This window comes from Eumetopias jubatus, unplaced genomic scaffold (assembly GCF_037043125.1).
Source record: "Eumetopias jubatus isolate StellerSeaLion01/CBP00866 unplaced genomic scaffold, mEumJub1_p1.0 scaffold_2, whole genome shotgun sequence".
NCBI classification, from domain to species: Eukaryota; Metazoa; Chordata; class Mammalia; order Carnivora; family Otariidae; genus Eumetopias; species Eumetopias jubatus.
The window spans coordinates 35633-57330 of record NW_028274808.1 but is presented as its reverse complement, the minus strand read 5'-3'; the positions used below and the strand labels follow the sequence as shown (position 1 = coordinate 57330).

The following is a 21698-nucleotide window of genomic DNA, read 5'->3' as shown; positions in this document are numbered from 1 at the left end:
CAGGACCGCACTCAGCTTCTCTGTCCCATAAGCACCTGATGAGGGTGGAGGTATCCAGCCCTTTGGGTCTGAACCTGGGGTAATAGGGGCCTGCAGGGCCTCTGGCACTTCTGAGGAACCCCCACTCAGCTCCGCACATGCAGAACTTCCCCAGGTCTGGGCTGCTGTCAGCCTGGGGAGGCAGCATCCCCAGGGCTTTGTAAGTTCCACAGCGGGAAGGAGGCGCTGTGGCATTAAGAAGGAAAGGATGCCAGGGAGAGGCGTTCTGCTGTCATTCCTGGGGCTTCAGAGACTGCTGCAGGGTAAGGACAGGTAGTCCCACACCCCCTCCCTCCATCGCTGAGGAGCCCAGGAGGCTGAGCGGCAAGGAGGGGGTAAACTGAAGGACATCTCCAGGCCTCCCTCCTTGGGGGGCGGGCAGGTCACATGGCCCAGCCCCAAGCCTGCTCCCACCTGCCCCATGTGCCCTTTGGTGTGTAGGCACCTCCCATCCCTCCAGCACCACCCCCCACCCGTCGCGCCACACCGAGAGCCCTGCTGCAGCTCCCATTGCTCCCAGAAAACAGAGCCAGCCCGAGTCGTGCGGCTCCACCAGCATGTGTCTGGAGCCTCTCTGCCACCGCCCTCTCTCTGAGCGAGCTTCCCAGCAGAGCTTTCCTCTCTCTGGTTCTGTCCGTGCTGTCTGTCTCTGTGCTCTCAATCTGGGCCTCCCTCTGTCACCTGGCTCAGCACAGCCTTTGGAAACTAAGTGGTTCCTTCAGGCCATCGGCAGATGCCTCTGCTGTCCTCCTCAGCCCTCCCCTGCCTGGCATGCATGTTGCGCCTGCCTGAGGCCTGCATGCAAGACTGTAGCTTTGTTCCCAAGAAGGAGAGTTCTGTCCACACTGATACCTGGGGCCAGGATGGGCATGCAGGGCTCTGATGGGCTAGCCTTTAGGGCCCCTCCCCAGCTGTGCTGGCCAGTTCCAAGGTTCTGGTCATGAATAGACCAGGGGAGGCCTCAGGGTGGGTAGGAATGGATGGGCTTGGGGAGCTGGGGAGGGTCCAGGAGATGCTCAGGGTGCTATGACCAGGAGGTCCTAGGCCCAGGGCAGAGATGCCTGTCTGTTTACCCTGGCCTTGTCCTTCTGCCACTTCCAGAGATCCCTGCCCTTCTAGGGCCTGGACAGGCAGAGGAGAGCCTCTGGTGAAGGTGCCCTGGACAGAGCTCTCTTCTTTTGGAAATCACCTGCTTGCTCCCCCTTCAGGCTGGGACCCGACTCCCTGACTTCCCTAGAGAGGAATCCCTCTGCCTCTCCTCCTGCCATCGGTGCTGGTCTACAGGGACCCTGTGCTCTGGAAAGCCGATTTTCCTGGTGTGCATCACAAAGGTGATGTGTGAGGTCCTGGGACCACGATTAGATGTGCCAGGTGGGGCTTTGCCAGCATTCAGGGGGGCAGAGTCTGGGCTTGTGTCTCTAGCCACCCAGTCTCTACTAGGCCGAGGATTGGATCTAGGGCCCAGACACTGGGGGCAGGGCTGGGGGCCGGGCTGGGGGCCCCCCCGGGAGGGGAAGAGAGGCTGCTCTGTCATGGGATGTGGGCTTGGCAGAGGACAGGCACAACCCGGGGAGGGGCCCTGTGCCCCCTTCTCTAGCTCTGTCTTATGGTAGACGACAAGAGAGCGGTGAGAGAAGACAGGTGGGTCACGGTGCCCCTAGGGCTCTACCTGGTCAGCTAGGTGACCTCCCAGGCTGAGACCGTGCCAGACACACCAAGGGTACTTTTCTTCCTGGACACCACCTAAGTTCTCAGAGCCTCAGGCTCTGGGCAGCTGCTGGCTATACCCGGAGGTCTGTGGTACAGACACACATCTGTCTCCCGCTGTTCTGTCCTTGAAAAATGAGGAGAGAAAAGGGGCTGTTCACCTGATGCAGAAACAGGGAGCAAAGCAGCAGGGCACTGCCCCCAGTCTGGTCCGAAGTACTTTTACTCCTGTGCAATGGCCCTGAGCCTCTCCCTACCAGCCTCCACGCTGGCCCTGTGCAGTACCATCTGTTCTGGGTCCTTCTGACTGGAAGGTGCTGGCTGCCTCTTCCAGGCCCCCTGGCTGGGTGGTGAGAGGCAGAAGCCTTCCTGGGGTGAAGGGATGCCTCACTGGGAGTGGGAGCTCAGAGCTGTGCTCTTGGCTAAGCCGCCCCTTGTCCAGTGCTCCACGCTGCCGGTGGAGGAGATGACGTTGGGCAGAGCTGTAAGGACAGGGGTCTTCCCTCCTGTCTGTGGGCCATCCCAGGGTGCCTCGCCTCTGTTCTGCAGCCCAGATCCCTCCCTCTTCAGCCCAGGCCCCATGCCCCTTATTCCAGCCTTGGGCAGGGGTCCTTCTGGCTAAGCATGTGCCTGTTCTTTCAGAGGGATCCAGGCTTCTGGCTTGGTGCTATGCTACAGTCTTTACCTGGACTTTATTTTTCCGCAGCTAGGAGAAGGAGGGACTGCTCCAATGGGGGGGGGGGGCGGTGGTCCAAGGGTGAGTGCGAATGCTGGCAAAACTCCCAGCCACCCAACTTTGCCTGGGCGCCTGCAGAAGCCACCCCCAGGAGGTGAAGCCCAGCCTCTAGGGGCCTCCAGCCCCTTGTAGTCCTGTGGTGGAGGGACCCTAGTAGGCCTGGCCCTGACCTGCTCCCCTTGTCTCTAGCTCCTGGTTCGCATGAACATGCCCATCTCCAATGAGGACATGACCGTCCACTTCACGTCCACGCTGATGGCCCTCATTCGGACTGCACTGGAGATCGAGCTGGCTCCAGGTGAGCAAGGCAGCATCTGGGGAGGGCACCAAGCCAGGACCGGGCGGTCTCACTCCAGAGCCACCCCAGGTGGGTGTGCAGGGAAGGGGGGTGAGGAGGCTTGTCTGGAGACGACCAAGGACAGCTGCTCATGGCGCCTCTGTTGGGCACTGACCTCATCCCCTGATAACCGCCCTGCCTTTGAGCCTTGTAATGATCCCATTTTCATGTGCGGGAGCTGAGGTGCAGGTTAAATGACCTGTCCAGGTTACCCAGAGCATGGGACGGCAGAGCATAGGTTCACGTGAGGTAGCACCCTTCCAGGGTGCAGCGTCTGTGTGCCTTCTGTCCGCTCCCCGTAGTGACCCCGGGCCCTGTCCGGTCCTCTCCTGAGCTGACTGATAGGACTGCATAGCCTGTGCCAAATCTAGGAGAGAATAAACCTCCAGTGTATCCTGTCCACCTTCACCCTCCTGTGAAAATTAGAAAAATTAGAGCCACCAGAGGGGATCTGCACTGTCTCTGCCCCCACACCACCCTCCTGGCCGCACTCGAGCCCTTGAGCTCAGCCATTTCGTTTGTAGCGGATGAGTCAAGGCCAGTCCCGTACCCTGCCCCCCTTGCCCTCTAGGTCCCGTTCTCATCATCTACCCACAGATGTCATGCCAGAAATTCTGCACCCTGCTTCTTGCCCTGTCAGTTTTTTCCTCCCTATTGGATTCTTTGTATCAACTTATAAACAAGCTATGATCTCTCCCGTCTTTAAAAGGTTTTCTTCTCCCTCCATTGGCTTCCCTATGTTTATTCTTCCCCTCCTCGCGACCAACTCCTCGAGAGACTGGTCTGTATTGTCTTTCTGGTCTCTCTTGTCCGGTCTGCAGGTGGGTTTCCACTGCAATGCTGCTGGAGCCACTCTTGCTGAGCTGTTCGGCGACCTCCGTGTGCTCGGTTCTCATTTTACCTAATCCACAGCTCAGCCTTTCCTCCGTGGCCGTGTCCGCCCGCGGCTCAGCCCTTCCTCCGTGGTCGCGCCCGCCCAGGGCTCAGCCTTTCCTCGGTGGTCGCGTCCGCCCGCGGCTCAGCCTTTCCTCGGTGGTCGCGTCCGCCCGCGGCTCAGCCTTTCCTCCGTGGTCGCGTCCGCCCGCGGCTCAGCCTTTCCTCGGTGGTCGCGTCCGCCCAGGGCTCAGCCTTTCCTCCGTGGTCGCGTCTGCCCGCGGCTCAGCCCTTCCTCCGTGGTCGTGTAGTTCTTCTTGAATCCCTTTGATGTTTCCTGTTCTGTTTTCTCATGTCTCCCACCCTCTGAATGTCACTGTGCCCCTCAGACTGTTCCCTTTGCCACGTTTGTCATTCCACCTATTTTCATGGCTCTAAATACTGGGAATTCCAACTTTGTGTTTTTAGTGCAGGCCTCCTCCTGAACTCCAGACCTGCATTCTGCATTCTCATGTGAATTTTTACTGTCTCCACTGGGAGGCCCAGGAAGCATTCCAGAGTTCACTTGGCCAAACTTGATCGCCGCGTGTTCGCCATGATCTTTCCCGTCTCCATCAGGGGAAACTCTGTTCTTCCAGTTAGTCACTCAAGGCAAAAACCTCTGGAGTCATTCTTACCTCCTCTTTCTTTCTTTCTTTTTTTTAAAATCCTTTTCCCAGTTTTGATCCATATATGATCTCCTGTCATATCTCTTGACTCCACCTTCATAATATACCAGAATATGATCACTTCTATGTCCTCTCCCACTGCTAGCTCCTGGTCCAAGCCCCTCTCTCGGGTCTTGACTCGATTCTTAGAGTAGCTTCAGACTGGTCTGCCTCTGTTCTTGTCTGCCTGCAACAGAACAGCTAGAATGATCATGTTAAAAACCAAAGCAATAAAATTAATAAACCTCTGGCTAGACCAATCAAGAAAAAGAGATAGAAATAACCAATATAAGGAATGAAAGAGAGAACACCACTACAGGTCCTGCTGCCATTAAATGGATAGCAAGGAAATTTTATGAACAACTTTCTGTCAATAACTTCAACAACTTAAATGAAATGGAAAAATTCCTTGACACCAACTATCAGGCTCATTCAAGAATGGATAACCTGAGTGGGTTAAAAAAAGGAAGAGAGAATCTGAGTAGCACTATAGTTATTAAAGAAATTAAATTATAGTTAAAAGCCTTCCAACAAAGAAAATCCCCGGCCCAGTTAGCTCCATAGGTGAGGTCCACCAAACATTTAAGGGGGAGATAATACCAGCTCTATATAAACTCTTCCAGAAAATAGAGAAAAAGAGGACATTTCTCAACTTACCATATTGTGCTGACATTGCTCCTACACCAAGATGAGACAAAGACATTATAGGAAAAGAAAGTGACAGATCAGTATCCCTCATGACCGTAGACACAAAAATATTCCACCCAGTTTTCTCAAACTGAGTCTGGCTGTATATATATCTATTTGCTTGATGACAAAAGTAGGGTTTATCCCAGGAATGCAAGTTGAGTTCAAGTATAAAAAATCAATCAATATAATTTAATATATCAAAGAAGTAGAACTATATGATCATCTCAATAGATGCAGAAAAAGCATTTCACAAGAATTCAGTATCCATGATTTTAAAAATTCTGCATAGAGTAGAAACTGAAGGAAGCCCCCTCCATCTGATCAAGGATATCTATGAAAAACCTTCAGCGAATGACACACTTAACAAAGAAAGACTAACCCCTTTTTCCCTAAGATCAAGAACAAAGGAAGGATGTCTGCTGTCACCATTCTTGTTCAACACCATACGTTAGGTCCTAGCCATTGTAATGAGTTAAGAAAAAGAAATAGGCATACCAATTGGAAAGGAAGAAATAAAACTGCCTGTATTCACAACTGACATGATTATCTATGGAGAAAATCTGAAAGACTCTAAGAAAAAGTGAATAAAATGGAGGCATCTACGGGCCAAGGAATGCCAAGGATGGCTGGGAGCCACCAACATCTAGAAACGGGCAAGGAAGAATTCTTCACTAGAACATTTGGAGGAGGCACAGTCATGCTGGACACCTTGATTTTGAGCTTCTGGCCTCCAGAACTGAGATAATAAATTTCTGTTGTTTTAAGCCATTAAAAAAAGTAACTAAAACCATCCCCAAGTATAGAGCAAGGTCACAGGATACAAGGTCAGTGTGCAAGAAGCAAATGTATTTCTATATATTAGCAATTAACAATTGAAATGGGAAAAAGTTCCATTAAAATCACACCAAAAACATGAAGTACTTCTTTGTTGTTGGATAACTCTAAAAAGTATATATGTGAGATCTCTATGTTGCAAATTTCAAAACATTGAAAGAAGCAAAGAAGATCTAAAAATTAAGCACTGCATCATCTTCATGCATTGGAAGATTCCATATTGCCATGATGTCAATTCTTCCCACATTCATCAATAGAATAAATGTTCACCCAATCAAAATCCCAACAGGTTTTTAGGTAGAAATGTACAAACAAATTCTAAAATGTATCTAGAAAAGCAAAAGAACTTGAATAACAAACAATTTTGAAAAGAGAACAAAGAAAACTTACTCTACCTGAATCAAAGACTTTCTATAAAGCACGTCAATTGAGGTGTATCGTGTTGGTGACAGGACAGAGACATGGGTCAGTGGAACACAATCGAGACTCATACTTACATTGCCAATGGATTTTTGATGAAGTTGTAAAGGCAATTAATGAAGAAAAGATAATTTTTTCAACAAATGGTACTTGAAAAATTTAGACAACTATCCAGAAAAGGGAAAAATCTTGACATTTAGTGTCTTAGTCTGCTAGGGCTGCCAATAACAAAGAACCACAACTGAGTGGCTTAAACACAGAAATTTATTTCTCACAGTCTGGAGGCTGAAAGTCCAAATCAAGGTGCCAGGAAGGTAAGTTTCATTCCTGGGCCTGTTCTCTTGGTTTGTAGGGTGGTCACCTTCTCACTGTGTGCTCACATGGTCTTTCCCTGAGTGCATACAGAGAGTGAATGAATTTTCTGGTGTCTCTTCTCATAAGGACACTAACTCTCTGGGTCAGGGTCCCACCCTTCTGACCTCATTTCACCTAATTGCCTCCTTCTCGGCCTTATACAGTCACAATGAGGGTTCCGGCTTCAGCATGTGAACGGGGGCAGCACACAATTCAGTCCATAGCACATACCTTTTACCTCCTACAAAAATTAACTTGAAATTGATCATAGACATAAATGTAAAATGTAAAATTATAAAACCTCTAGAAGGAAACACAGGAGAGAGATTTTGGCAATTTTGAGTTTGGCAAAGATTTTTGAAGACACAAAAAGCATGAGCCATAAAAGAAAAATTGAGAAATTGAACTTTATCAACATTAAAAACTTTTGCTCTTCAAAAAGACATTTAAGAAAATGAAAAGACAAAGCTAAAGCATTGGTGAAGATATTTTTGAACCATGTATCTGATATAGGATCAGTTTCCAGAATAGATAAAGGTCTGTCACAACTCAGTAATAAGAAAATAAACAACCTAATAAAAATGGGTAAAGGATTCGAATAGACATGTCACCAAAAAATATCTATGGAAGGCAAATAAACACCTATAAAGATGCTCAATATCATTAATCATTAGAGAAATCCAAAATGAAGTCTACGGCCATACCACCCTGAACGCGCCCGATCTCGTCTGATCTCGGAAGCTAAGCAGGGTCGGGCCTGGTTCGTACTTGGATGGGAGAAATCCAAAATGAAGCCATAGTAAGATAACACTACATGGTTATTAATACGACTAAAGTACTTTTCTAAATGACAATATTAAGTCCTGGTGAGAATGCATAATATGGAATTCTTGTGATCCTAGTTTGGCAGTTCCTTACCGTACGGCCCAGCCAGCCCACTCCCAAGTGGGAAGAAAAGAAAACATACATCTGCACAAAAACCTATATGCAAATGTTCACAGCTTTATTTCATAATCTCCTCAAAATGTAAGCAACTCAAATGCTCACAACTGGTGAATGGATAAACAAATTGGGGTCTATCCATACCACAAGGTAGTACTCCGCAATCAAAAGTAACAGGCTACTTATACACTCAACAACGTGGACTGAATCTCAAAGGCACCACGCTGAGTGGAGAAGTCCTACTCAAAAGCCAATACACCCGATGACGTTGTTTGTGGGGCATTCTGGAGAAGGCAAAACAGACCGAGATAGAAAACACACTAGGGATGGGACGGGGTGAGAGGAGGCCAAGGGGTCAGCTACAAAGGGAGCACAGAGGGACTTTGGCAGTGGGGCCATATACCATGACTCGATTGTGGGAGTGGATGTGTGGCTTTATGGATTTACCAAAGTTCATAGAATGGGATAACTGAAAAGGGTGGATTTCATTGTATGTACATTATACCATAGTAAACCTGATGCTAAAAAAAGGTCAGAGTATTTTATCCCTCTGCTTATCATGCTCTGCTGCTTCCTATCTCAACATCTGCTCCCTGCAGCCTGTCACCCCCACCCCCCGCTCAGTGAGCCTTGCCTTCCTGGCTGGTTGTGTGACACACCGAGGCCTTTGCACCCCCTGGTCCTTTTCTGCCTTCGGGGTCTTACACACACACCACCTTCTCATGAGACCTTTCCTGACTACCCTGTCCAAAATTTCAGCCCTCCTAATATTTCTCATCCCTCCCTACTTAAGCTTTTTCTGCACCCAACACACTAGGTTTTGAACTTACTGCCACTTTATTGTTGAGTCAAGCCACATGGTGCCACAAAGGCGGCTCCTTTGCTTTTGTTCCATCACCTAGAATAGTCCCTGGCATGGGAGGGTGCTCTCTTGATAGTTTTGAATGGCTGGACGAACAGCTGGACCGCCACCATATCCCTTCTCCACTCCCAGGGCCCACGCACACAGGCCTCTGTCTCTGCACGTGCCCATCAGGGACGCTCTGACAGACGCTGTGGCCGTGCTTCTCCCCGCTCTGCCCTTTCTCCTGGCACGGTCCTTGCCCCATTTCCCCTCACACCACACCTCTCCCTGCCGGCTCCCCCAGGGGGCCCGTGAGACAGCTCCTAACATCTCTCTTCCCCTCCACACCCTTGTCCTGCCCCAGCCGGCACCAAGCAGCATCAGTGTGATGCAGAGTTGAGGAAGGAGATTTCCTCTGTGTGGGCCAATCTGCCCCAGAAGACCCTGGATTTACTGGTGCCACCCCATAAACGTAAGTGAGGGCAAGAAATTCTCCTTGTTCACCCCCCTTTTGTGTCCCACCCAGAGGCAGAGCCAGGAGGCCTGGGCCAGGGTGACCTCGTCAATAGTCTAGACTTAGTTTCCACCTGCAGGGAGAACGGTCTTACCAGTGGGTGCATAGGGACTGTGGGAAGGGATTCCCTGGGCTTTATTCTGTTGACCACAGTCACCCACATTCCTGGTGGGGGTGTATACTTAAAAAAATCCAGAGAACAGCAGGGAGACTCCTACAGTTAGAGATGAGGTGCTTAAAGATTAAACCCCACATCCACTTCATTGGGAGGAGATGGAGGGCCCTGTGGAGAGTCAGTACAGCTCCAGAGGACACGTGCTCAGTGTCCACAGATGCAACTTCGGCCAAGCCCTGTGCCCTTCCCTGAGCATGTCCAGGAGTCCCTGTGGTGGAGGCTGTTCCCTTGCCCCCCCCACCTCCCCTTCCTCCTCCACACCCCACCCTCTGTTTTCTCTCCCTCCAGCCGATGAGATGACCGTAGGAAAGGTGTACGCAGCTCTGATGATATTTGACTTCTACAAACAGAGCAAGACCCCCAGAGACCAGATTCACCAGGCCACGGGAGGCCTGTCCCAGGTACCGAGTTCCAGGATTTCCAAGAAGTAAACCTCAGACTCTGGCACCCGTCAGTTGTTTTGACGGCAGAGGAAACCCACATCCTTCCTGGGGATTGCACGGCGGGAAAAGGAAGATGAGAGGTTCCTACTGTAGCCTCACTCTCCGGCCCCAAAGTCAGAAACCCCATACAGCCTGCATGCTTTCCAACGGCTGGTCTCTTGCTGGTACTTGGGGCCCCCCTGACTTGGAGATTTAGTGTTCAGGAGCAGTAGACAAGGGGTGAGGACATGTTCCCTGGAGATCCCACTGTTTTAAGTGTTAGAAGAAAGAAGTTTGAAGAATATTTGAGGAGGTTGTTTGGGGAGGTTCGAGGAGAACCTGATTACCGTGCACATTGGCAGGGACCGGAGAGATTCAAACTGATGGGTCTAGGGTCATGATTTCTTCCACTCATGACTCTGACTGGGCTGGTTTGGGGCCCCATCTTCCTGACATCATCCTTCAAAGATAACAACTTTCCCATGCAGCCAAACCATCAGTGACCATACGTAGACTCTGTCTAGAAAGTTGCCTGGTGTTCGGAGCTTACAGGGACATTCACCCATCATGGGATGGGAAGTATCTGATGCCCACACCACATCCCCCGTTCCCCTGTCTGTTGCAGACACCCATCAGTGCCCCCCCCGCCGCCCCCCAAGCCCTGAAATGTCCTTAGAATTCTGCTCAGTCCAGGGCTCATGCAGCCTCTACCCATCAATCCAAGTTGATGATGAGATGAAACCTTTTACCATTTTTAATTGGATGAGGTCCCCAGATTTTGTAGGTAGGGATACTGAAGCTCCAAGAAGTGAAATGACTTTCCTGATGTCACTCACAGGCCAGGTTGGGAGTAAGCCCCCGCCTACCTCCTGTGTAGGGCTGGGGCAGGGCAGAAGGAGCACCAACCCATGCTGTGGGGTCAGGCCAGCTTTCTGGCACACCTGTCTGTGCCCTTAGAGCTCTTCCTCTTCCCTGCGTCCCTTCTACAGATGGGCCCTGTGTCCCTGTTCCACCCTCTGAAGGCCACGCTGGAGCAGACACAGCCGGCTGTGCTCTGAGGAGCCCGGGTTTTCCTTCGGCAGAAGAGCTCTGCGTCCCTCAGCAACGGCGGGGCCGTGTGAGTACCTGGCCAGGGTGCGAGGTGCACGGAGGAGGCAGGACTCCTGGTTTCTCCCCCTCCCAGAGGGGCTCCCTGTAGGCTGTGCTGCAGGACATGGAGCCCTCAGGTCCCATCACCACTTTGGGAGACTGGCCTCTCTGTTCCACCCCGTGCCCACCTCCCCCCGAATGGTTCCCCGCAGATGCTGCCTGAAAGCTAGTCCAGGCGGGCTGCTGGAGCGGTCCATGGTGGACTCCAAAGCTAATTCCCAAAACGTTACACGGGTGCCTCTGATGGCACTGAGGTCAGTGGATTTAGACAGTCGGTGGTTCCCACTGTCACCTCCCATTGTGCGTGCCCATTTCCCTTTCTAGTGAGGGGCCTCTGCCTCTGCTTCCTCACTGCCCGTTGAAAATGATTTGTTTTGACCCCATTCTGTTGACGGCCTGTGTGTGTCTAGTCTTCCTAACTCCTCTAAGACATTTTTCCTCAGATCTCCACTCCAGTAGTGATTTCTGAAGCAATTGTATTTTGTAGACAAATTGGTAACGTCCTTGTTACCTAACCCCTAACTCTTGCCACAATAATTCTTGGTAATGAACCACCCAAAACCAAGTGTTGCGAACTAACAGTCACCTACCTGTCTTGCACCGTGTGTCGCTGGGGGGTGGTAGCAGGCAGGCTCCTCTCAGCCACCCCCTCAGGGCCAGCAGAGTCCCAGGTCTGCTAACACCCTTATTGGCTAAAGAAAAACATTGGCTGAGCCCAAAGAGGGGGGCCTGTGCTCTGCCTCATCCAGCAAGGGCTAAGGTGTGGGGCCTGGTACCAGGCTGGGCACAGCATGCGTGTTTAGGGCTCCTGATTTCCTCCTCATCTGTACATGTTTGGACGTTTTTTTCTGCAGCCTAGTTGTGGGTCTTGGACTGTTAATCAGGTAGGTTTTCCTGAGTACTACACTGCCCCTAACGTAGTGGTCAGGGCCTGCTGTGCACCAGCGTAGACAGGATGTCCGCCCTCTGCGTCATGCATGCTGTGCACATGTGGCCTCCCACTACTCCTGGGAGGCCCTGTCTAGAGCCGAGGAACCTGCCGGGTGTCCCTAGACCAGCAAGCGGTGGGTCCAGACCTCCCTCGGACTCATGTCCGGGGGCCCTCTCTGCCCATCTGCTCTGAGCCCTGGTACTGGGTCCACATCCCTTGCTGTGTGGCCACTTGAGAGCCTGTACTTGAAGGGCCTCATGCATCTGGGCTGCTTCTAACCCAGAGTAGAAGGGGCCAGTATAGGTTCCTGGCAGGTTGGAGCCAGGTCCTTGGTGGGCATTCCAAGGCCCACAGACCTCTGAGCCAACAGCACAATCCTCTCTTTTCTACAGACAACCCCAGGAGAGTGACATCAAGGAGTCTGTTTCCTGGGGCACTCAGAGGACCCAGGAGGTACCCTATGAGGCAAGGACACCCCTGGAGCGTGGCCACTCTACAGAAATCCCAGTGGTGCAGCCAGGAAAACCGGGGAGGGCTCCCAGGGCTGGGGAGTCAGGCTGGGGATGGGGGATGAGATAAGGATTGGGGTGAGACAGGGATGGTGGGAGATGGCAGGAGTGTGGCGGGGAGCCCAGGATGGGGGGGAAGGTGAGAGTGGGGTGGGGGCCGGTGTGACTGCGGGCTGCTGTATGCCCAGGCTGTGGACGTCCAGATGCAGAGCATGGCCCTGAGCGGTCCTGATGGGGAGCCCCAACCCGGACTGGAGAGCCAGGGACGCGCGGCCTCCATGCCTCGCCCGGCTGCAGAGACTCAGGTGGGTGGTCTGGGAGGGCCAGGGTCATGGGAGGGTGGGGGCGTGGGGGATGAGGAGCCCTGGCTTGGGGAGGGCTTGTGTCCCGCGTGAGGGCTCCCTACCTGCACTGCGGCCTGGACACTGTCAGCCCCGTTGGGAGCTCCCAGGACGATGGTCTCAAGAGGTGCAGCCAGAGTCCTCGGAGGCCTGCCAGGAATCCCCACCACCCACCGGTGCTCAGCCTCCTGCGGTGGCCCTGGGCCTTCCATCTCCCAGCCCAGTGTCCCTGACCCAGACTCTCCCTCTCTCTAGGACACCCCTCTCCCACGCCAGCCTGCATTGCCCCCCCGGCCCCCCCGCCATGCACACGGTGCCTCACAGCTTGGTCCTCCCTTTCCCCCATGGATGCTCTGGGGAGGACCTGCCCTGTTCTTTTTTTCTTTTAAAGATTTTATTTATTTTATTTGAGAGAGAGCACATGATGGGGGGGGGATCAGAGGGAGAAGCAGACTCCCTGCTGAGCCCAATGTGGGACTCGATCCTGGAACTCCAGGGTCATGACCTGAGCCGAAGGCAGTCGCTTAACGAACTGAGCCACCCAGGCGCCCGACCTGCCCTGTTCTTTCTCTGGACTCTGGAGGCGGCACCACCTCCATCCCCTGCTCCTTCGGGGATGCTTTGAGTACCGAGCAGGAAGCTCCAGGGCAAGGGGGCTGTGGGCCCATTCACAAGGACTCAGAGAGGGGCCTGCAGACCTGAGGCTGTGTCAGGGGGCCCTGCTTTCACTTCCTGGGATGGTGAGGGGCTTTAGAGGGGCATGTCCTCCAGCCGGGGACCTTCAGTGTTTGCCTGCGGCTGGCCCTGTCCCTGCCTCCTTTTGTGGTTCCTGGTTCTGCACATTCCAAATGACTTCATTCTCTAAACTTGTCTCTGCCTCCCATTGGTGGTGGCTCCCGCCCTCTTCCCCTTCCTGAGCCTGGCCCGCTGGGTGGCCAGCTTGAGGACGCCGAGTGGAGGCTGTGGGTCAGCTCCCCTTGGAGGGCCCCTTTCCGCAGGTCCCGATTTCAGCCCAGGGCAGGAGCCCCATGGCCCTGGCCCAGCAGAGCCATCACACGCAGCCACCCCTCAGGGTTCTCCCAGCCAGGCCCGCAGCCTCCCTCTTCCTGGCATCCTCCCTGTCCCCCAGGGACACTGAGGCCAACAGCTCTCTGGGCCCCGCTGGCAGAGACGGACAGCACCTTGTGCAGTGTGCTCTGGGAGAAAGGGTGGGCCTGGGTGGGGAAGAGCTTTCTGGGGAGAGGGAGGGGCCTGGTGGTTCCTGAACCCCAGGCCTGCAGTGCCGCCCTGGAGCCTGCCCCAGGCCCCTCTCTCAGACTGTGTGCCAACCCACATCCCACCCGCAGCCGGCCCCCAACACCAGCCCCAAGAAGTGCTCCGTCTCCACACTGGCGCCCCAGCGTCCCCACGTGGCTCATCTCTGCAGCGCTGCCCTGGACCGTGCCCCAGCCAGCCAGGCTCCGCTCCATCACCACCACCGCTGCCATCGCCGCAGGGACAGGAAGCAGAAGTCCTTGGAGAAGGGGCCCAGCCTGTCCGCAGACACAGATGGCGGTGCGTGCGGGGATCCCTCCTATGGCCAGGGCCTGAGGCATTCCTTTCTGTGCCTCCACCATCCAAATGGCTCTGAGTAGGGGGCTGTGAGTCCCAGGTCTGGGGACCAGGCAGGATCACCCACGCACCTCAGCTCTCCCCCTGGGTCCCCCTGCTGGCCCTGGGGACTGGGTCTGGGCTGGGGGTCTGTCTCCCCACCTGGCTCGCTGTGCTGACTTCCCCTCTTCCTGGCCAGCACCCAGCAGTGCTGCAGGGCCAGGCCCACCCCCGCGAGAGGGGCCCCCAGGCTGCCGGAGGGAGCGCAGACAGGAGCGGGGCCAGTCCCAAGAGCGGAGGCAGCCCTCTTCCTCTTCCTCGGAGAAGCAGCGTTTCTACTCCTGTGACCACTTTGGGGGCCAGGAGCCCTCGCAGCCCAAACCCTCCCTCAGCAGCCACCCCACGTCACCAACAGCTGGGCAGGAGCCAGGACCCCCAAGACCGGTAAGACAGGACCCCCCTCACTGTCCCTCCTTATGAGCCCCCCCCCCCACCATGCTCCGAATCCTCCTTCATGTCCTGGTTCCCAGGCCCGAGTCTGTGCTCCCCCCCTCCTTGCTCCATTCCTCCCGCACCAGCCTGATCCTCCCCTCCCAACTGCCCTGGACTGGCCTCTGGTCTCCCTTCTCCCTGAGCTGTGCCTGTCCCTTTGTTCCCCACTGGTCCCCAACCACCTCCCCAGGCCTACCGGCACCAGCGGCTTTCCCCCCTCCACCACACACCCTACGGATCCCCTCCCAGGGTGCCTGCCTCTCTCCATGCCTCACCCCCCACCTCCATGGTTCTCACCTGCATTGGCCTCTGGTCTGGGACTTTGATTTTTTTTTTCTCTGTTCTATTTTCTTGTTGGGTGGTGGTTCAGTGAATGGGAGCCCCTTGTTGCCAACATCCGGTGCTAGCACCCCTGGCCGTGGTGGGCGGAGGCAGCTCCCCCAGACTCCGCTGACCTCCCGTCCCAGTGTCACCTACAAGACGGCCAACTCTTCACCTGTCCACTTTGCTGGGGCACAGACCAGCCTCCCCACCTTTTCCCCAGGCCGGCTTAGCCGTGGCCTTTCCGAACACAACGCTCTGCTCCAGAGAGACCCCCTCAGCCAGCCCCTGGCCGCCGGCTCTAGGATCGGCTCTGACCCTTACTTGGGGCAGCGTCTGGACAGTGAGGACACTGCCCGCACCCAGCCCGAGGACACGCTTACCTTCGAGGAGGCTGTGGCCACCAACTCAGGCCGCTCCTCCCGGACTTCCTATGTGTCCTCTCTGACCTCCCAGTCGCACCCCCTCCGCCACGTGCCCAACGGCTACCACTGCACTCTGGGGCTCAGCTCGGGTGGCCAGGTTTGGCATAGCTACCACCACCCCGACCAAGACCACTGGTGCTAGCCGCACCTCTGCCGCGCGCCTGCTCAGTGGGCGCGTTCCAGCCGATGAGTTTTATCATCCACGCTGGACTCCCAGGGATGTGCAGGGGCACCGAGGCAGGGGCAGCAGCCCCTGGGAGGAGGGGCCCCGCCTTTGGGGCCAGCTGGGGGGAGGCCCCGCGGCTCCCCCCCACCCCCCCGCCCCCACCTCCTCTTTCGCGCTGGACCAATTCCTAAAGCCCTTTCGGAGAGGGACGTGGCTCTCTCTGTCCCCTTGTATGCTGCCTGCCTGGGTCTCGTGCCACAGACCCTACACGGGAAGTCACTGCATGTGCTGAGTGGGACCCTGTCAGTCTGAATCCTGTGTGATGGCTCCCAGCGTCTGGGGGGTGTGCCTGGGCCACTTTTAGGAGGTCTGGATCTGGTAGAGACCATCCTTTATCCACGTGTGTGGTACGGAGCCCGGCATGTTTACACGCCTGGCCAGATAAGACAGAGTGGATGGTCAACAGCAGTAGCCTCGGGAGCCCGGCCTGTGGCTCCGTGCATTCTTGTCGGCGCCCACAAACACAAACACATCCAGCGTGGTTCTTTGTACTGAAACAGCAGGTGGACACCAGAAATACACTCACACACACTCTGTCCTCTCCCAGATGCTGTCAACCTTGACAGGGACCAAATCTGGAAAACATTCTTGCTGTTGGTTTTGGTTTTTAATTGAAACACCCTTCCCTCTTTTGTCAATTCCATATACTTGATCTAGAAAGAAGAGAAAAACAGAAAAATGGGGAAGGAAATAGTAACAGAACTTAAAAAAAATCCAACCTGTAGGAAGCTCTCAGCTCTTTGGGGGGGGAGTGGTCTCTCTCTCTCTCTCTCTCTCTCTCTCTCTCTCTCTCTCTCTCTCATGCGAGGAGATGCTCTTGCGTCCAGCCTGGGTGGCCCCTCAGCTCCCCTGGCTTCTGCTGCTCTCGACCAAGTGCCTGACTTCCGAGCCCTCTCGTGCCAGGCTCCTGGGGGCGGTGACGTGAAGCCTGTGTGAAGCGTGGGTGAATCCTTGGAACTGTTTCCAGTTCCAAATATCAACCAAGTAGAAAGCTGGTGTCCATGGAGAACACTCATATAACATCCAGTGGGACGGTTGTAATTGGAAATGAAGCGACCATTTCCCTGTTTTCCTCCCACAAGTGGAAGGGTTTCCTGGGAAGCCACAGAGCAGTGTAGAGCGTGTCCTTATATGGGGTGTTTTCAGTCTGTTCTACGTCTGAATCTCAGGGACGGGATGCCTGCCAAAGAGGGCGTGGTATCTGTTGTGAAAGTTTCTTTTCAGATAAGGCCAGAGAGAGGGAGAGGTCGTGGGAAGAGGGAGAGGTGGGGGAGTGGAGATGGACCCGGCGGGCAGGAGGGAGGGCCTGTGTCTGTGCAGGTGCGGGCACTTGGGACGGCCCGACTGAAATGAGGCCAAAACTCGGAGGAAGCGATGGGGCAAGGAGAAGCTTGGCGACTGAGGCTCAGGTAGGAGCCATCTGAAGCCCAGCACTGTGGCACAAGACATGGGAAAGCAGGAAGCGAAAGGGAAATCCAACCTCATGGCCACTGTCAAAAGGGAAACACCGTAGGTAGGAGGCTGTGCATAAAATGCCGGGAGACCCTTTGTTTCGTGAACAAAAGGAATATTTAGATGATTAGATTTTGGTGCATCCTCCGTGTTTGGAAATGTCAGATGATCTCTTCGCTGGATCATTTGAGTGTTCCCATTGGCTGTTGCCCCATGACTCACCTTAAAGAAACCTGGCCTGTGACGTGTGTGTGCGTTTCTCTGTGTGGAGGTGTGTCCCAGTGAGTGGATGTCGTTAACCCATAGGGCTATGCAACAAAAGACACACATTCAATAGAAATAAATCACGTAAGACCACCACCTGTTCTAGGGTTTCAGCATGATTGTGACCAAACCATTTTAGAGAATCTCCTTACTGGAAGGCACAATACTCTGAAACTTTAAGATTACAGAGTATTTTACATGCAATAGGAAATAATAACTGGAATGGTATCTCAGACTCTGCATGAGATAGCTCTGTTCCTGTTGCAAAGCAGAAGGATGTGTATTTTGATACTGATGTTTCATCTCTGTCCCACGTTATTGTGAATGTATCCATTCTGTGCAGAACCGCAGCTGCTTCCCAGGCCATGTTGGGTGGAGAATCACTGTTCTAGCCCCACTCGGCCTCACCAGTCTGTCTGGAATCTTCTAGACACTGGAATTGGTGAAAACTACAGGGAGTGAGGGAAGAGATACTGTGTCTTGTTTTCCTGACTTTGAGTTTTGTTTCTGTATCGTCTCTTCTCAGCTATCATATGTTTCCACTGAGATCTCACAGTGAGTTGCCAAATTTGAAATGCATTAACCAGTTGTCTGCATCTGGACCAGTCAAGCAGTGGCTGTAGTTTGAATAAGTTATGTGTGCATGTAAAATATATACATATATACATATATACAAGTATGTGCATGAAATGTATATCTTCGTACTTTTTGATACAATGTACTCATTTGTTAATTTTTAATTATTTTTGACATAAGTCAAAGGTTTGTTGCAAAGCTTTATATTTAAGAACAGTGTTAAAAAAAAAACCCAAAAAGAAGTCCCAACCATGCAACACAACTGGGACCTGCTTTAAAACAATCCTGTGATTGACGAGTTTGCTGCCTGAGTAATATTGATCACCCAGACTTTGGATTCTGCTATTGTTTCTACAATGACATTTGGTATGAATCAAAGTCCTTGGATTAAAATAAAACTTAGCAAAAAATCAAAACAAACCCCACCATGCTGCTGGGTGATGTATGCAAGAGGTGTGGGAGTCAGCAACCTGTGCGTCCTCAGGAGGCAGGGCCACCTCCATGGGCGTGTGGGCAGGAGTGCAGAGCTGAGCAGCTCTCCGGAGAAAATAACCCCCTAAAACTGATTTGGGCCTGTTCGTGATGCAAGTGTGGATCAGCCTGAGAATCTGGGTGGGGTTGGGGTGAGGGTCATGGGTTGGGGTCAGGGCCAGGGTCTGGATCGGGGTTAGGTTTAAGCATAATTGGCTTTCTTCCCCCTCCTCCATCTCCCTGGGCCTCCAGGGTAGACAGGACTCACCCAGGGTCGCACACGAGTCGGAGGTGAGCTGGAGCATTGGTTTTCAGCCCTTCACTCCTGGGCTCAGACAGAAAAAAGTGAAATGTCCACCTGATTCCTGACAGTTTGAGATCCAACTCATCCCCAGTCAGGGGTTATAGGGGGACTCAGAGGTTATAAAGGGTTCTTCCGCCCTCCCACCTGGGAAGGGTGCTGCTGGCCCCACTCTGCCTGGGCAGCCGCAAGTTCCAGCACGGCCCCACCCCACGAGGGCACTCTGTAGACACGAATGGATTCATATAGGACTGACTGCCATGGCCTGCCCGCCCCCATGTACAGCCTTCTTCGGGCTGTTGGGCCCCCCCCCCCCCGGCGCTGGCTAGATCCTTCATCCCATCTGAGTGATCGGCAGGAAACAGGCAGTAGACAGGACAGCCCTTGGCCTCTGACCATCCAGGGAGGCATCTGTGGCCCTCCAGCTCAGGCCAGAAAGGGTCCTGACAACCCCCACAGCCATTACTGAGCTGACTGTGCTCCTGGCAGTGTAACAGGCCCATGGGCAGTGTAGACAGCCCCACAGGATGTTTCCATTCCCAACGTCTGTGTGGTTGAGACAAGGGCTTCCTCCTTCACAGTCTCTTAACCCTCCAAATGTTGGATGTGGCCCTGTCCACAGCAGCCATACAGCCATTCGGCAGACTGACCCTGCAGTCCTTTGGCCTCCCGATTGTGATGTAAACCTTTGACATACGTATTTGTTAAGAATTAAGGTTAGGGAGTAACTGTGCCTCCCAGCAGGCAGTTTCTCAGTGAGGCTGCCTGGTTTCAGAGTCACATGCATGATTCAGGGACTGTGGCCTCCAGAAAGTCTGCCATGTGTGGATTTGTGGTGTGGAATAATCCTTGAGCCTCCCACTGTTTCATTGAGCGATACTTTCCTTATCATCCTCACATTTGCTCTCTGTTCTTCATAAAGGGGAGAGAAGAGACTGGAGAATGAGCCAGTTTGTTCTTTGGGGAGGAGCGATTAATGTGGGGGGCAGGTGTGACTCCGGGGCTCCTTCCTCCCAGGGAGAAGAGTGAGGTCTGTGTGCCTTCCAGTCTCTGAGATGTGAGGACCCAATATCCAAGGCAGGAGCCTTGAGTTTCCTACCAACAGCAAAGTTGCTTTTTCAGCAAGTAGGAGAGCGCCTTGCCGTCATGGGAAAATAGCAAGAGCACTGGATGGGCGGCTGCAGCCCGTGACCCTAACGAAGTGACCCCTTCCTTCCTTGGGCTTCAGATTCCAAAGCCGTGCAGTCAGTCACCAGTGATGCGGAATCTGCTGCTTTCCCAGCCTGGCATCTCTTCTCACGTCCAAGTCCAGCATCTCAGCTTGCCTTTGGGAACCCCATGTCACCTGCCTACCATCCAGACAGTTCCAGAGGGCAGACCCCACTTTCCACCCACTTCAGAGATGGGTGTATGATCCAAGTCTACCCAACCCCTTGCTCTATTTTCTGGGTGCTCTGATGGCTTCAAGGATGAGAGTGTGACCCAAGCCGGGCCAAAGACAGTTAAAGCCATGACTTTTCATGGAACCCAAGGGAAAGAGAAACCCTTCCCAGTAGAATGGATGGTGAGTGGGTGTCAGCCTGGAGTTGTGGGAGGCCCCAGATGCAGTGAGAGAGACTGTGCCTATGAATGGGGCCACCCCAGAGCACTTAGCAGGATGGAGGGTTGGAGAGGGTCTAGGTCACACTGTGAGAGTGTGAGCCTTTGGGCCTGCCAGGTCCAAACCCACTCTTGTCTCTTGCAAATATTAAGGTATTTCTACCATTAAAAAATATTAACTTCTTTTACTTTAGTAAGTGTGTCCAGTCCCTTGCCATCCAAAAAAGAACTGGGTGACACATCAGGATCCACAATCCCTGAGACTCCCCGTGCACAGTGTCCTCGCTGAGCAGGGTATGGCTGGGGGAGAGGAAGACAGTGAGTGGGGTCGGGTCTAAGGGCAGCTCCAGAACAGTTCTGTCCCTGTTCCTTTTCTGTCCTAGGAGAGGAAAACCCCAGAACAGTGAGAGGAGAACCAGCAGTAAGATGAGGCCCTGGATGGCTAATTGGTCTGCCTGTTTTTTCCTTATTTTAGCGTCCATTTTATTATTGTGCATTTTTATTAGGAAACCACCCATTTCCTCTAGGCTTCCAGTCCGATGCAATAGGTTTCCCTTATTTGACCTTTAATGTCTTTTTTTTTTATAAAGATCTTATTTATTTATTTGACTGCGAGCGAGCGAGAGAGAGAGCACAAGCAGGGTGAGCAGCAAGGGAGAGGGAGAAGCAGGCTCCCGCGGAGTAGGGGGCCCGACGTGGGGCTCGATCCCAGGACCCCGGGATCATGACCTGAGCCGAAGGCGGACGCTTAACTGACTGAGCCACCCAGGTGCCCCTAATTTCTCCTCTTTTTCTAGTTTTCTACAAAATTGTCACAATTAGTGAACAAATATTGATATGTTGTTTTTAGCGGGAGTCCGTATTTTATTCAGGTTCCCTCTGTTCTACCTTTTCTCGCTCCAGGATCCCATGCAGGGCACCATGTGACATGTGTTCATCATGTGTCTTTAGGCTCTCCTTGGCTGTGACACTTTCTCAGTCTTGCTTTGTTTCAGTGACCTTGGCAGTGTTGAGGAGGACCGGTCAGGCATTTTGTAGAAAGTCCCCCATTGGGATTTACTTGTTTTCCTCCTGATTAGACTGGGGTTATGGGTTTTGAGGAAGCAGATCAGGGAGGTAAAGTGCTTTGTCGTTACTTTACAACAAGGGAACACTTGTCACTGTCCATGTTAACGCTGGTCACCTGGCTGAGGCAGCATCGGTCAGGCTTCCCCACCAGGAAGTTACTCTTTCCCATGTGCAGGAAGACAACTGCCCTGAGCCCCCACTTTAGGAGAGGAGAGTTAGCTCCATTTACTTGATGAATGGTTATCTACATCTATTAGTTGGAATTCTTATAGGAGAGGTCTATGCAATCCTCCCGCTTATAAAAAGCTATGTAATTTGTTAATAAAAAGGCAACAAAGCAATGTAAAAGATCCCAGTCCCATTGGCTTCATTGAACAATTCATGAAACA

The 21698-nt window shown here is 53.1% G+C and overlaps 1 protein-coding gene across 1 annotated transcript in view; it reads left to right on the top strand.

The window, feature by feature from the left end:
- Nucleotides 1–15494, top strand: part of LOC148164793 (voltage-dependent N-type calcium channel subunit alpha-1B-like) — a 45044-nt gene extending 29550 nt beyond the window's left edge. Inside the window, 10 exon segments of the mRNA XM_088021293.1 lie at nt 2672–2780; nt 8848–8955; nt 9461–9573; nt 10584–10711; nt 12067–12184; nt 12305–12322; nt 12372–12488; nt 13871–14078; nt 14314–14554; nt 14963–15494. Of these exon segments, the coding sequence (XP_087877419.1) occupies nt 2672–2780; nt 8848–8955; nt 9461–9573; nt 10584–10711; nt 12067–12184; nt 12305–12322; nt 12372–12488; nt 13871–14078; nt 14314–14554; nt 14963–15494 (1692 nt within the window).
- The last annotated feature ends 6204 nt before the right edge of the window (nt 15495–21698 follow it).